This window comes from Macaca thibetana, chromosome X (genome assembly GCF_024542745.1).
Source record: "Macaca thibetana thibetana isolate TM-01 chromosome X, ASM2454274v1, whole genome shotgun sequence".
Lineage (NCBI taxonomy): Eukaryota > Metazoa > Chordata > Mammalia > Primates > Cercopithecidae > Macaca > Macaca thibetana.
Window position 1 is genome coordinate 48,939,391 of NC_065598.1, and position 14,802 is coordinate 48,954,192.

The window sequence follows — 14,802 nt, forward strand, 5'->3', positions numbered from 1 at the left end:
TAGAGCGCAGGTGTGGATGTCGTATGTGGCCACTGATGCTGAGACCATGAGCTGGGGTTGAATAGGGCTCTTTACCACTCAATCGTGACCTTGGGAAAGTCACCTAAACCTCCCTGGCCTCAATTTTCCTCATCTGTACATTGGCATCATGAGAAATAAACTACCACCAGCAAAGCACTCAAAAACAGTGCCTGGCCTCCAGGGCTGGGTTCATGGGTGTGTGACCTGTGTGGTTATGTGGCACCCTGTGCTTTGTTTAATGCTCTGTGGTCGCCATCTTGAAATCTGAACAAGGGGCCCTGCAGGTTACATAGCTGGTCCTGCTGGCGCACAGCCTGCGTCTGGAAAGTCTTTGGCTATTTGCATTTGCTTTGACAACTCAGGATCACAGTGTTTGGGGATCTTGGGGTCAGAGGGTTTGTAAGTGGAGGGGGACAGATTTCTAGGTCTGGGCATGTTTGGAGCTGGGGACAGGGGACCCTAGCTCTCAGGACCTGCATGTGAGGTTAGGTTCCCTGCACCCTGCAGACCTCCTCCCTGCCCCCCAGCGGTCTGAGTCTGCCACCACCAGTCCTGGGGTCGCTCACCACAGATGAAGCCTTGGTCAGTGCCATTTTCCCAGCCAGGTGGGCCTGCATAGCACTCAGCTTCTCCTTCTCCAGCACCAGCTGTGAAATGGCACAAACATGAGGCCTCAGCCTGGCCCTTCTCTGCCACATCTTTGCCCAGGCTACGGTATTCCCTGGGAGTGCCCACTCCTCTTCCTTCCTTTATATCAGCCCTCGTCCCAGGTGAACTTGGTTTCTGGCACATGGTGGACAGAAGGTTTTGTGTACTATCCCTGTCCCCTACCCCCCACTGCCCTGGCATTACCTGCTGCTCCAGAGACTGTACCATCTCTCTCTGGAGGAGACATTGTGCCCTGCCCTTCTCATCCAGAAGATGGTCTGCTTGGCAGTGCCTAAGTAGGGAGAAGATTCCATGCAGGTGACCAGGACAGGCCTGGCCTGGCTCAGTGCACTGAATGGGGAGGGCCCAGACCCTCTGGGAGGTCTCTCGTTTGAGCCCCAGCTCCTCTCCCCTCTCTATCTCAGTCTCTGTCTCATACTCCTCATTCCCTTAACACATGCCACTCGGCACCTACTGCATGTCAGGCCTGAGCTCACCACTTGAGCCTGGCCAGGGTGCTGGAGATAATATTGGAAGTGTGGTGAGCTGAGAATGGGCCAGGGAGGTGAGAGTGGGCAAGGCATTCCGGGTGGAGGGGACGGCCTGTGCAAAGGCCTGGCTGCAAGGAAGACAGGACATGCGGGGTTGCTGCTAAGGGTTGTGTGCAGTGTGTGTGTGAGAGAGAGAGAGAGAGAGAGGAGAGAGAGAGAGAGAGGCATGGGGGGACTGAGGGGAGGCAGCAGCAGCCATCTAGAGGAGCTAGAACTTTGGGGACAGTAGAATAAGGCTGGCATGTTGGCATGAGGAGTAGCAGGGCAAAGCAGTTAGGAGTGCAGAATCTGGAGCCTGGCTGCATGGGTTCAAATCCCAGATCTGTCACTCAGGAACTGGGAGATTTTGATCAAGGCCCTTAACCTCTTTGGCCTCAGTCTCCTTGTCTGTAAAATGGGGGTAAATAACAGAACAAATGTTTCTTATTATACATATGAGGAAACTGAGGTCCAGAGAAGCTAAGTAATTTGTCCAAGGTCACACAGCCAGTCAGGGATGGAGCTGGGATTTGAACCCACAGTCTCAGAGTTTAGCTCTTTCATCTTACTACTTATTGGGATTAAGCCTGGGCTGAGATCTGTACCCCAGACCTCTCCCCACAAGCCAGGGCCAGTGGACTGGCACAGGCCTGGGCCACTCACTTGAGGAAGTCCTCTGGCTCTTCGAAGACTTTCTCACATCCGGGCCACTTGCAGACACCATTTGCCAGCAGTGGGTAGGAGCTCTGGGGCATGGCCGAAAGGGTGCTGGGGGGATAGAGGGTGTCAGGGGAGGGGATAGGAGGGTGAGGATCCTTCCCAGCCCTGTCCACTGACCTGTCCTTCCTGGGTGCACCAGGATTTGGGAAGGTGCAGAGCAGTGCTGGCTCCCTGGACACCCATTCCAGGCTGGCCACGTTGATCCCTGTGGGTGGGGACAGGGCATCTCTGGAGGCTGTGGGCTGGGCTCTGGAGCTTGACCCACAAGGCCTCTCATTTTGAGCTTCCCACCCTCCTGAGCCTCAAAAACCCTGACTCCCAGGGGGTTCTGCTGTCCCCAAAGTCCCAGGCTTCTGGCAGAGAAGCTTAAAGACGGCCATTCGCAGGTGCTGACATTTTGACTAGCTTTGTAAAGCTCTGTGGTTTCGTGATTTTGACATTCTGCATCTTTAAGGTTCTGCACCTGACATTTTTTGGAGGTTGGAGTTTCCAAGCCTCTGAGACCTGACACCTTTGACCCTCAGAGGACTGCAATTCAGAATAGCCTACACTGCTCACGGCCAAGGATCTGGGGACCCAGGGGTTCTGTGAAGCCATGGGGTATGGGCTGAGGTGTTACCAGGTGGGAGGCCAGGCCGGGCCTTGAGGGAGAAGACCCCAGTGGCAGTGGTGGGTGGTGGGAGGCTGATCATGGCTGGGCTCTCCAGGGGGTGCACCTGCAGCACAGGGGTCCGGGCGTGGGCATCCACCGTTGAGAGCTGGGGGGCACATGTGGGCTGTGGTTCAGCCTGGCTTGGGGTCCCTCCCCACAGTTCTCCCACCTGCTCCCTCCTCCCTGCCCATTCACCATCCATACCTGGTGCATGAAATGTGGCCTGTCCTGGAGGAGTGCCTGTAAGTGGGGCAAGGGGCCCAGCCGTGCCCCGGAGGGTGCCACCATGACTAGGGGCAGTGTGGGCAGCTGGGCAGAAAGGCAGGTGGGTGAGAGGCCATCCTGATCCTCAGTGTTCTGTGTCTAATTCATATACTCTGCACTGCAAGCCCACATGGTAGATGCTATGATCGTCCCCCTTTTATACGTGTGGAAACCGAGGCTTATGGAGATCGAGTAACTTTTTAAAGATCAAACAGCTAATAAGTCGCAGAGCCGGCCTCAACCCTATCACCTCACCTCCTTGGCCCCAGTCCTCTCCTCTTGTCACATGGGGATGGGGACACATAGCTATGCCCATGGGACTATAATATGGCCTCCTCTTCTCCTGAGACAGGGATTGGGAGGTTGGGGAGAGCCTCCAATCTCTGAGGCCTGGCAGGTGGGGACTTTCTTGGCCCTGCAACATCTGCATAAGTCACAGACTTGCCTGGGACCCAGAAACCACTTCCTGTGCCCCAGCCAGCCCCCCTCCCGCCCGGTGCCACAGTAAAGGTCGGCACCTGTAGGTCCAGGTACCCCACCCTGCCTGCCCCATCCTGGGCCCAGGGCCTCACCTGCAGCTGCGATGGTGGCATAGGGTTCAAGGAGGAAGAGGAGGCATGAGCCCCGCCTCGAAGATCTCGGCCCTGGAAGATTCCCCCAGGGCCCCGGGCCCCCAGCAGGTCTGAGGCTTTGGGCGCAGCCCTCCAGCTGGGCGAGGCTCCTGGGGATGGGCCAAGGGCCAAGGAAGGGGCCGAGGGCTTGCCTGGCCTGGGGTTGGGCATCGGGTCCTTGTCCAAGGGCAGGCTGTGTAGACAATAGGGGAAAGGAGTCACACATGTGCTAGGGCGGTATAAGATACTCAACCACCTGAACCACGTGGACACCCCTCTGGTCAGAGCAGGCATTGGCTGGGACATGTCCCGAGGGGTCCCACAGCTGCACCCCAGCTCTGGACACACACACATACACACACACACACACACACCCCCAAGAACACAGGTACACATGCATACCCACACACGCCCCACGTGCAGAGGTCTAGCACCTGGCTTGCCTGCCCACGCTAGCACAGCCCTGGTGTGGATGTGTCCTCTATGAGGGCAATGGTTGTTTCTCCCTCCACTTGAGAGCTGTTTCAAGCCTCAGGCCTCCGGCCCTCCCGCACCCTGCACAGGCTGTGTTTGCTCATGTTGCCGGAGCTGGTCTTGGACTTTCTCCTGGGAGTCCTATTTTGCCCCAGTGACTAGGCACGGACTCAAAAGATTCATCTGGCTGCTGTGAGTGGAGCTAGTGAGAAGGCTATTGCAATAGTCCTGGCAAATGATGATGCTGGCACAGAATGGGCTGGTGGCAGTGGAGAAGGTGAGAAGTGGGTAGATTCTGAGACTTAATCTGCAGCTGGATCAGGAGCAGTGCTGGCAGCTTGGATGTAGTGGGTAAGAGGGAGGGTCAAAGTAACATGGGTTTTAGCTTGAGCAGCTGGAAGGACCGAGCTGACATTACCTGAGATGGGGGACATGGTGGGGAGTTGGATTGGGGGCAAAAGTGCAGGTGTGGATAGACATGAAGAGTCTGGCATTAGATGTGTGAGTGGAGGAGCTGAGGGGGCAGCTGAATACGGGGGTCTGGATCTCAGGGCAAGGAGGCGAGTCCAGGAGTGTGATCATGCATGGATCCAGCATGGCAAGTGACAGAGAGGAAGAGAGACAGGGTCTCTTGAGCTGAGGCCTGTAGAAGCTTCTCAACCCAATCCCCATCAGAGTTCACTCCAATTTCTGGCCCTCGAGCCTGGCTCATCCTACTCACCCTGCCTCAAATGCCCACTCCTTCTCCTCTTCCCCTGTCCAAGCCACGCAAGGCCTGCTCTTCTATTGTCCTCACCTTGAAAGCCCTCCACAATGGCTCCAGGCCCCTCTATTGAGCCCCAGAATCTTCCACTCCCCGAGGGAAGCACTGGCTTTTCAGGATCCTGTAATCCTGGTCTGAGAGGAAGCCAGAGCTGGAAGGGACTGCCCAGCCAACCCCATTATTACAGAAGGGGATGCTCAGATGCCGAGTTCCATAGTCCCATAGTGACTTGAGAACTCCACTTCTTTCTTTAGGAAGTGTTTCTGTGTGCACATTTTATAAACTCTCTGGTGTGTGTATGTGTGTGTCTGTGTGTCTCCGTCTCTCTGTTCCACCTCACAGCACTGAGTTGGGCACACAGCTGCTGAGAGCAGCCCGGGGGAGTATGGAAGGGTTCTGGGGGAGCAGTTGCTCCTTCCTTTCTTTGCTGTCACCTCCTGGGGGTTGACAGAGCTGTGGTGCTGAGGGAGATGAGTGTGAGAATCCAGGTATTAAGTTCTTAGTCTCCTGGGGGCTTAGAACATTACTTCATGAGAAACAGGAGTGTGGGTCTGTGGAGGCTCCAAACAAGGGCCTGGGAGAGCACTGGTGAGATGAGAAGGTGAGTGAATGAATGAAGCCAGAGATGGGGTGATGTTCCTTCAAGCCGAGGAATAACAAAGATTGCCAGCAACCACCAGAAGCTGGGGGAGAGGCCTGGAACAGCTTCTCCCTCATGGCCCCCAGAAGAAACCAACCCTGGCAACACCTTGATCTTGGACTCTAGCCTCCAGAACTGTGAGATGATCAATTTCTGTTGCTGAAGCCACTCAGTTGTGGTACTTTGTTATAGCAGCCAGAACAAACTAATACCGATTTTGGTGCAAATGGATGTTTTCCACCATTCTGGCCTGGCCCATGTGGCTGGCCTGCGGTCACTTCTGAAGCTGCCTGGATACTTGGCCAGAGCTAAGAATTCTCCCCAAACACATGTGGGATGGCCTGACTCAGTGAAGCATAGATACATTTTCAGACAGGGATGTGGAGATGATCTGTCTGGGGGTAGGGGACCTAGAGGGCCGGGCTGGGCAGCCGGCTTCCTGCACTGTCTGTTGGGACATCCCTTTCTGACTGGGTTTCTCAGAAGCTGCATGGGGGATGTTTCTGGGACGCAGATTATGTTTTCATATCGGGGTCTGCATCTGGGCCCTGTTGTCACAGCCCCCGACTTGCCCAGATTTTTCCGCCATTGACGTCATGGCGGCCGGATGCACCGGGCTTCATCGACACCACGGAGGAAGAGAAGAGGGCAGATACCCCACCCCACAGGTTTCGTTCCGAGAATTGGCTGCCCTGTCCTGCAGCAGGCTTGGCCCAGGTGGGGTGACGTGGGTGCTAGTGGATGTGGTGTCCATCTGGCCACCGTGACAAGCCTCTAGCTCTGTAGACCTGGCCCTTCTTGGGTTGTGGAGAGGACCCAGGTTTGAAGCTCTGAGAGTGCCAGGCAGGCTCCACAGATACTGGGACCCCTGGGGTCTTCAAATAGTATAACACCAGGACTTCAGAATTATAGAGCAGCATTTCTTAGATTTAAAGGATCCTAGAATCTCAAAACCACAGACTGTGGGGTCTATGGTCCCAATGTCTCAGTATGTGTAGGGCCAGTGTCCCTGGTATCCAAACTCCCTGGAACCACCTGAAAGTCAGGCAGCTTGCTGCTTTATAGGGCCTCTTGCCTACCAGACCTGGAACCACAGCTAGCCTCCCCAGGGCCTCAGTCTCCCTGTCCACTCTGGAACAACATTCCCAAATACATGGCCACTCCGCCAGAGATGGCAACGGGGAGGAGGTGGTTGAGGCTGGTATGCCTTTGGCCTGGGCCTCATCGGGGGAGCTGGAAAAGTCTCGGCCTTCACCAATACAGAGCCCATCACCAGACTCTCTGGAGGGGCCCCACAACCAAGGTTTTCAGGGACCAGCACCAGCTCTGGGGACACACAGCCTGACTGACTGACATTCCTCCATCATCACCACGCTCTGGCCAACTAGGCCTCCTGACTCATGGAGCCCAGGGCCTCACCTAGCCCAGCTCTTGTGAGGCTGGGCCCCACACTGTGATCGTGGATCGTCCAACCTGTGAGAAGCTGGGGTCCAATGTGTGAGAAGGCAGAAGGGGGAATGGTAGCCCAGGTCCCCCTTCCCCCTTCTGGGTGCTGAGGGATAAACTGAGGCCTGTAGTTGAGGAGAGAGCCAGAGCCAGGGTCCTACCTAGAGTCCTGAGATCTAGGCTTGGATTGCAACTCTGCCGCTGCATTTTGGCGAGACCCTGGGATCTCTGGTCCTCAATTTGCCCTTCTACACTGAGCAGGGAGAGGCGTGGAGTCGACGAGGGCCAGGGCCCTTCTACACTGTGTCTGGTTAAGTCATTAGGTGTCTGCAGGGCTTCAAGTTGACAAGTGCCCCTCTATCCAGGGGACTGGCTGAGAGATAGGGATACATAGAGACAAAGAGACACACACAAAGAGCAAGCAAGAGAGAACAAGAGATAGAGACACTGAGAGAAATGGAGACATACATGGAGAGCCAGAGTGCATACGCGCGAGAGGATTGCCTCAAATAAGAACATTTGCTGGTCTCTGGCTGGTTCAACTGATGCTGCCTGAAATAATCAAGAATAAAGAAGGACAAGGTGCCAGGGACGCCCATGGCTGGGTATTGAATTGTATTGCAAAGCAACAATCAGCAAAACAATGTGGTCCTGGTATAAGAACAGATACTGGGGAAGAGAACAGAACAGAAAGCTTGGACATGGACCCACGTATGGAGAGAACTGAGTTTGTGATGAATGTGGCATTTCAAACTGGAGGACCATGGAGGATGGATTGTTTAACAAATGTGTCTGAGATAATTACAGAGAAGATAAAGTTATTGAATGAATAATCAGTCCATTATCCCAACAACCCCTCCCTGCCCAGTTTGAAATGTCACCACCATCATATACCCTAAAATACCCAGATCCATTCAAGATATAAGCTTTAATACCTAATGCTGATCTTGGGTTTATTGTGTGTCAGGCCTTGTGCTAAGTATTTACTGTGGTTAAAAATTTTAATCTAAACAAAGACTCCTGAGGAAGGTACTATTATAATCATTACAGTACATATGAGGAAATGGAGGTACGGAGAGGTTAAGTGCCTGGCTAAAAATCACACATATGGCTTGGGGTGACGCTGGGTTTGTCCCAGACAGTCTGGCTCCAGTACCCACACTCTTAACCTCTATAGTAAATGGAAAAAATGAAGCCATAAAAGAGACTAGAAGCCAACATAGGTGAACATTTATCTCATTTTCAAGTGGGAAAGGACTTTCTAAGCACAAAACCAGAGACAGAAGCCACAGAAAAAAATACTAACCTATTTGACTATATAAAACCATCATAAGCATCACAAAAAAACACCATAAACAAATAGAAAAAAACAAATGATGAATTGGGGAAAATATTTGCTATATATGTATGGCTGATGAAAGGTTAATAACCATTCCAAATAAACAGCTGTGGCAAATCAATAAGAGAAAAATAAGATGAACACCCTATTAGGAGTAAGGACGTAAGGACGTGACCAGACAACCAAAAAAGAAAAAAAAAAATAAGAAAAAGGACAAATGGCCAACAAACAGTAAAAGTAATCAAAAGATGCAAATTTCAACAATGTGATAATGTGTTTTTCTTACCTGTAATGTTGGGAAATAATTAAAACATAATAATACTCACCCAGGGTTAGGTTAAGTAGAGGGAGCATAAAATAGGACAATCTTTTGGAAGGAGAATTTGCAGAGAGGGTCATAAACTTTAAAAATGCATGTTCCCTTTGCCCCAGCAACTCCCTTTTCAGGAATCCAAGGAAGCAGTCAGGGAAGTTTATAGAAAAAAACAAGAAACAACTGGAATGTCCAACAACTGGCACTTGGTCAAATCAATCAAAGTTCATGCTGATGTGAGGACAGTCTTGTCCCTCAGGAAAGATCATGTATTCAAACAATTTCTAGTAAGCTTCAAAAACACTACTATTAATTGAATAAAGCAGGAACAAAACCAATATATAGCATGATTCTAATTTGGTTACAGAGATACTAATAGCTAACACTTCGTGAGCACTTATTGTGTGCCAAACGCTATGCTAAGCCTGCAGAATCGAGCTCATCCCAGCCCTGAACAACCTGCTCGCTTCCTGAACATGGACTCTGGTCACACACATGCAGTCCTGGGGTAGGTCCACACAGCTAAACCATGGTTGACAATGGCGTGAAGTGCTCCCTGCCCCCACCCCCACCCCAAGGGTCTCCTCTAAAGTGATACACGCAAAGTTCAGTTAAGTGCTCAGCTTGCCCAGGCACCTTGCAATCCTGCTACCAGGGTGAACAGAACTGATGCTCACTCTCATAAAATGTAAAGGTCCTCAGTGACATTACTATTATTAAGCGCCAGCTGTGCACAAAGCTCTAGGCTGGATGCTGGCTGGGATGGCGGGAGGGTGGGGGGAAGGCAAGAAAAGAGAGTGGGAGAGATGGAGGAAAGGAGATCGATGGAGTGTAGTCAAGATGGAGGAGACAGAGACAGGGGAGATGGTCAGAGGCCAGGAGAGATGCGGGGAAAGAGAGTCTGAGTGTAGCAACAGACAGATGGCGGGAGAAAGAGAGGCAGAGAAACACGTAAAAGAGCGAGACAGGGTGAGCAGAGAGACAGAGAAGGATGAGAGGCATCAAGAGCTAAGAGACAAAGAGATGAGAGAGATGCAGTTGAAATTTTCAGTTGCACCTGGACAGCATTTCAAGTTGTTCAAAGCTCTGAAATCCATAAAGACTGGCAGCTGACATATTTTTAAAATCCTATCCATCAACGTATCAATTGATGAATTCATTTATCTTTGCCCCTGCCCATGCATTAAGTACTTCACCTTTAAGTCTTCTGCCATTTATTCTATTATTATTTTTTTAAAGACCTTACCTGGCTGGAATCACGGTAGCTGGGTACATCCCAATGTACCAGAGGGCCCCTGACCCCCCGGTGCCTACCTCCCTGCCATCTCCTCCAATGCGGCCCACACCTGGTAGGGGAGAGTGGGGACACTCACCTTGGTGAAGTGGACTGACAGAAAAGGATCAGCCTGGCTTGTGGGAAACTGTCACGTATCAAAAACAACTTTGCTTTTATACCGAGAAGAAAAACCACGCTGTACGGTGTGGAAGCCGCAGACCTCTCTCTTCTAATAATCCAAATTTTTTTTCGATGAGTGTGTACGCTGATAATCACGGGGTGGGGGGGGTTCTCATAGTTTTTTTTCTCTCTCTCTCTGTGTTTCTCCTTTTCTTGATTATGAGACTTAAACGGAAATTTTGAAATTTTGGGTTTTTTTCTTTGCCCTTTACGAGTCATCTGAAAATATGATTTCTTCCCCTCACCACAGAGGTGAGAGGTATCAATGAGATAATAGGGCTCATGAGAAACCACAGTTTTTAAAACAAGAGTGTGTAGAGTGTGAAAAAAAAAAAAAAAAAAAAAAAAAAACAAGGGAAAAGAACTAAAATAAATCACAGGGCCAACCCGAGGCAGGCAGAGATACCATTCTGTGAGTGAGAAGATATTTGAGGGTCTCTGGGGAAAGAAAGAGAGAATCTGAAGCTCTATGTGTGGATGGGAAATGCCAGTGAAAGAGACAGAATAGGGCTGGGTTCCCAGAGGCCTTGCCGTGCTCCAGGCCTCAGTTTCCCCATAGATGAAATTGATATGGTCCCCACTGCTCAAACTACCCAGCGAGGGGAGTTCTGGACCCCCTGCAACACCCCTCCCACAGAGGGTGAGGGGCATGTAAGTTACTTCATGGAGAAGAAAGTGGAGAGTCCACCGTCATCCCCTACAATTCAGGGAATCGAAGAGTCGGAGAATCCCTGGCTCCCAGAATCTACTGATAGTTACTGAATGAAGAAAGAGAGAAAAGTCTTGCCTCATCACGTTTTAGGGCTTGAGTGCCCTGACCCAGCCACTGTCCCACTGCGAAGGTCCCTAGCAGGTCCCCAGTATTAATGCATCCATCCTCACGAAGAAGCCCAGAGGCCCACTGGGACCCTGACCCTCTTGTTTCAGGAACATCATGGCCTGATCCTTCTGAGGCCCTCAGCCTTTGGGATCTTTTGCTTTGAAAAGCCCCAGATTCCAAGGATTTAGGATTCCAAATATCCGCCATCATCTCAGTAGCTGATGTTTATCTTGAATTTTCCATGGGTCAGATACAGTGCTGAACATGTCTCACAAGTGATCATGTTCAAACCTCACCATGGCCCCTTGAGCTCCATCTCATTATTATTGTATTGCTGTTATACAGATGAGGAAAATGGAGGTATAAGTAGTCAAGCAACTTGCCCAAGATCACAGAGCTGGCGAGTGTGGGTCCCGCTTTCTCTGGTGCTGGGCTTTGAAATCCCCAAGTTTTCCTGAACTCGATGGTCTCAGGTTTTAAATTCTAGGATGTGATGACAGGGAGATCCTGGGATTTGGAGAGTCCTTGGAGACTTGAAGCTTGTGAGGTTTTTAGGTTGTCCGGGAATTGGCGGCTGCATTTCTTGACCTCAGCAGGCACTCTATCCAACCACTGGTCAGCATGGTAGACCAGCCCCCAGGGGCTTCTCCTGACAGGCCATGGTGGAGACTTCCAGCTGCCAGCACCCTGCAAAGCCCAGGGTTCTAGTTGTCCAACGTCCACTCCAGCCCTCTACAAGACTGGCTTCAGACCTGGGGAAGAGAAATTGGAAAGGGCTTTTTATTTACATGGTACAAATCTGGTGGCCAAGACCCACCCCTTCACCCTTTTGCCCCCTTTCCTCCCCCAACCTTCTAAGCCCTCATAAAAAGGAGGGCCTCTTTCCTCAACTCAGACTCACCCTTCTGGAAAAGCCCAGAGTGGGCCTGATGGCCTGGCTTTGTGAAGACAAGAGAAAAAAAAAAGAAGAAGAAGAAAAAAAAAAAGACCTTAAAAAAATCAGCCAACAACAATTAAAAAAAAAAAAAAAAAAAAAAAAAGTACCCAACCCTCCCTACCATTAGTTCAAAACAAAACTTTCACTGGTTGAGACTTCTGAGTTGGTGGGACACATCTGAGACCCAAAAATGGCTTGGGTGTGTTGGACAGCCAGGGGAGGCACCAAGGTGGGAGGAGGTCCCCTGCTTGGAGGCCTGCAGGGACCCCGTGTACAGCAGTTGTTTAACAGATGTCACAGCATGTGGGAGGGAGCAAGGGAGGAGGTGAGGAACATGCATGTCAGGAAGAAGTCCTGGGGAGCTGATTCTAGTGATGGTCCCAAGGTTAATGACCCCTTGCAGTGATGGTCCCAAGGTTAATGATCCCTTGCAGTGATGTTCCCATGGTTAATGACCCCTTGCTCCCTGCAGACTTGGGTCGGAATGTTCCCTACACCTCCTGTGTAATTATAAACCAGGCCAGTTCTATCAGTGGAGGCCTTGTTCCCCGCCCCAGCACCTGTCCCCTCCTGGAAATGGGGGCTAGTTTTCTCTCTCAAGATCAGAGGTGTGGGCTGCATTCTCCTTACACCTTCTCCAGACCATCTGTCCCTTACTGTCACTCACTCCATGAAAGAGAGTGGCCAGAGAGATAGGAGGCAAACAGAGTGAAGGTGGTGGCCGAGAATGTCAGCTGGCCCCTTGGGCAGGGCCCAGGGTGTGAGAGGGAAATGCTACGGCTGCTGAAAGCCAAGATCCTTGCAGAATGGGGGCTGGGGTCAGAAGGGCAGAGAGGGGTAGAGGTCGCTACCTCCCCTCTATACTGGACTATATCCTCTCTCATGGAGGGCTTCTCGGGAAGGAGACTGCAAGGGTTGGGAGTTGGGGGTGACTGGGCAAGATTAAACGGGTCAGGAAAAGTCCCCAGAGACAGGGGCCTCTGACAAAGACTTGAAGGAGATGAGGGAGGGAGCCAGCTAGATATCTGAGGAACTCCAAAGGAAACAGCCAGGGCAAAGGTCCTGAGGTGGGAGTATACCTGATTTGTTCAAGGTCTACAAAGAGGCTGGTGTGGTTAGTGTGGAGAGAGCAAGAAGAAGAGAAGTTGGAGGTGAGGTCAGAAAGGGGACTTGGAGGTTAGACCACACAGGACCTTGTAGGCCATGGTAAAGACTTTGGCTTCAACGCTGAGTGAGGACGAAGGCATGACAGGGTTGTGAGCAGAGGAGAAACATAAACTGTGTTAGGATTTTTTCCCCTGAATGCTGAGTGTACAATGGAGTCTAGGGACTGAATGTGAAAGCAGGGGACCAGCAAGGAGCTGGTTACTGCAGTAGTCTAGGTGACTGGTGATACTGCTGCTAGTGGAGGTGGTGAGAAGAGGGTGGATTTGGTAAATATTTTTAATAGACAGCCAAAAGGATTTGTTGAAGACTGAGGGTCTTGGAGCCAGATCAGGACAGACAATGCCCAAACCAGGTGGGCAGGAAGGAGTCCCTGGACTATTTGCCAGCTTGAACTTTTAGGTGAGAAAAAAATAAAGTTCTATCTTGCTTAAGCCCCCATTATTTTATGATTTTTCTGTTACTTGCAACTGAACATGTTTCTTTCTAACTCATGGACATCCTGGACATGGAGACCTGGGGAGAGGGGCTGCTGGAAGGATCACCTCCCTCCTAGGATGCTGTGAGGTTCTAATGAGGTAACAGCATGCTCAGAACCTGGCACTCAGTAGGTGTTCAGTAAATCTTCCCAGGATGGAGAAGGAATGTATGAATGGATGTATTCAGCAGACAAAAGCTGCAGTTGAGTTCCCACAGAAGGTGAGACTGCAAAAGGAGAGTGAAAGGAGTTCACTAGATGGAAGCAGCAGAAGGAACAGCACTCTTGCGAGAGGGAACAGTAGCAGCAGAGATGGGCGGACAGAAAGAAGCGAGGTGAGGCCCCTGTGGGGTGTGGAGTATCAGGTTGGGCAAGAAGGACAGGGCTTTGATTGTGATTCCATTGGTCAGAAGCTACTCATATGCCCAATCGACTTCTGGTAGCGGACAGTCAGCCTCAGTGTTTGCTAAGCTGAAATTTTAAAAAGTGAATCCTTCAGAAAGTTAAATATCCTATTCGGCCATTCATTCAACAATACTACCAAGTCCTGGAGGGTGCTTGCGGTTGACAATCAGGGGCATTCTTGGCTTGTGGCACTGCTCAAGCAAAGGTTGGAGTTGGGCAGGGAGGACCCAGTAAGTAACTAACTGCAACAGGAGAGTCCTTTTCTCTTTCCTAGGTCACGCACCAGGGTGTGGTCTAGGCCTTCAGAGGCTCTGGGTATTCCTGGGACCATGGGGAGTCACGGAGGATTAGGGAGAGGGTAACTCCATCCCTGAGAGGCACATATTTCCTAATGGCTGCCTGCGTTCTTTGGTCCTGCTGTCCGGCCACCCAATAGCTCAGACTATGCCTACACAGCGTCCTCCCCTCCGGCCTCCTCATTGGCTACTCATGCCTCCCTTCACACCACCTACACCGCCCCCGTCGGCTCTGCTGTTTTCGCGTCTTGCCTCCAAGCCCTCCCTCCGTCCCGGAGGCACTTTCTAGCCACGGCATTGGTTCATCCCATACTGCTCTTTATGGTCTCGCCGCCTTCACTCTGGCTCCCTCATTGGCTATCCGCCATCTCTCGTCCTCGCTCCCGCCTTCAGCCTCCACCTCCATTGGCTCGACCCCCTATGGTCCCACCTCCGTGGCCGCTGACACACCCGCCTCTTGGTCTCCTTTTAGCCTTCCTATTGGCTAGCTCCGCCTTGGCACCGCCCTCAAAGCCGTAGTGCAGGCTCACAAGCCTTCCCATTGGCTTGCTGCAGCTATATCGTCATCCCGCGCGCGGCTCTCCATTGGCTGGTCTCTGTCTCTAGCTTCTGTTCCACCGCCTACGCAACCCGCGGGATCTCCCACTTTGTGGGCCTCTGCGTTCGTTCCCGGCTGCCCTCATCGCTTGTAGCCATTCCACTTTTCCCACCGCCCACATGTCGCTCTCGCTCAGACTTCCGCATTAGCTGTCTCCTTCTGCTTTCTTCATCCTGGATTCCGCACCACCCCCATTCCGGCCTCTCCATTGATTCCTCGATCATCCC

The 14,802-nt window shown here is 51.6% G+C and overlaps 1 protein-coding gene across 7 annotated transcripts in view; it reads right to left on the reverse strand.

Moving 5' to 3' along the window:
* FOXP3 (forkhead box P3) overlaps positions 1-14,792 on the reverse strand; it is a 19,088-nt gene extending 4,296 nt beyond the window's left edge. For 2 of the 7 annotated variants that reach the window (XM_050775595.1, XM_050775597.1), the window contains exons 1-9: positions 14,408-14,792; positions 9,795-11,449; positions 3,408-3,639; positions 2,776-2,880; positions 2,539-2,677; positions 2,037-2,124; positions 1,863-1,967; positions 874-961; positions 588-668 (exon numbers count right to left, since the gene is read on the reverse strand). In XM_050775595.1, the coding sequence (XP_050631552.1) occupies positions 588-668; positions 874-961; positions 1,863-1,967; positions 2,037-2,124; positions 2,539-2,677; positions 2,776-2,880; positions 3,408-3,639; positions 9,795-10,528 (1,572 nt within the window). In that variant the 5' untranslated portion in view covers positions 10,529-11,449; positions 14,408-14,792. Of the gene's footprint in view, positions 1-587; positions 962-1,862; positions 2,125-2,538; positions 2,678-2,775; positions 2,881-3,407; positions 4,659-9,794; positions 11,450-14,407 lie in introns of those variants that run through there. The other 5 variants (XM_050775596.1, XM_050775593.1, XM_050775592.1 and 2 more) reach the window with 4 other exon arrangements.
* Between the last annotated feature and the right edge of the window lie 10 nt (positions 14,793-14,802).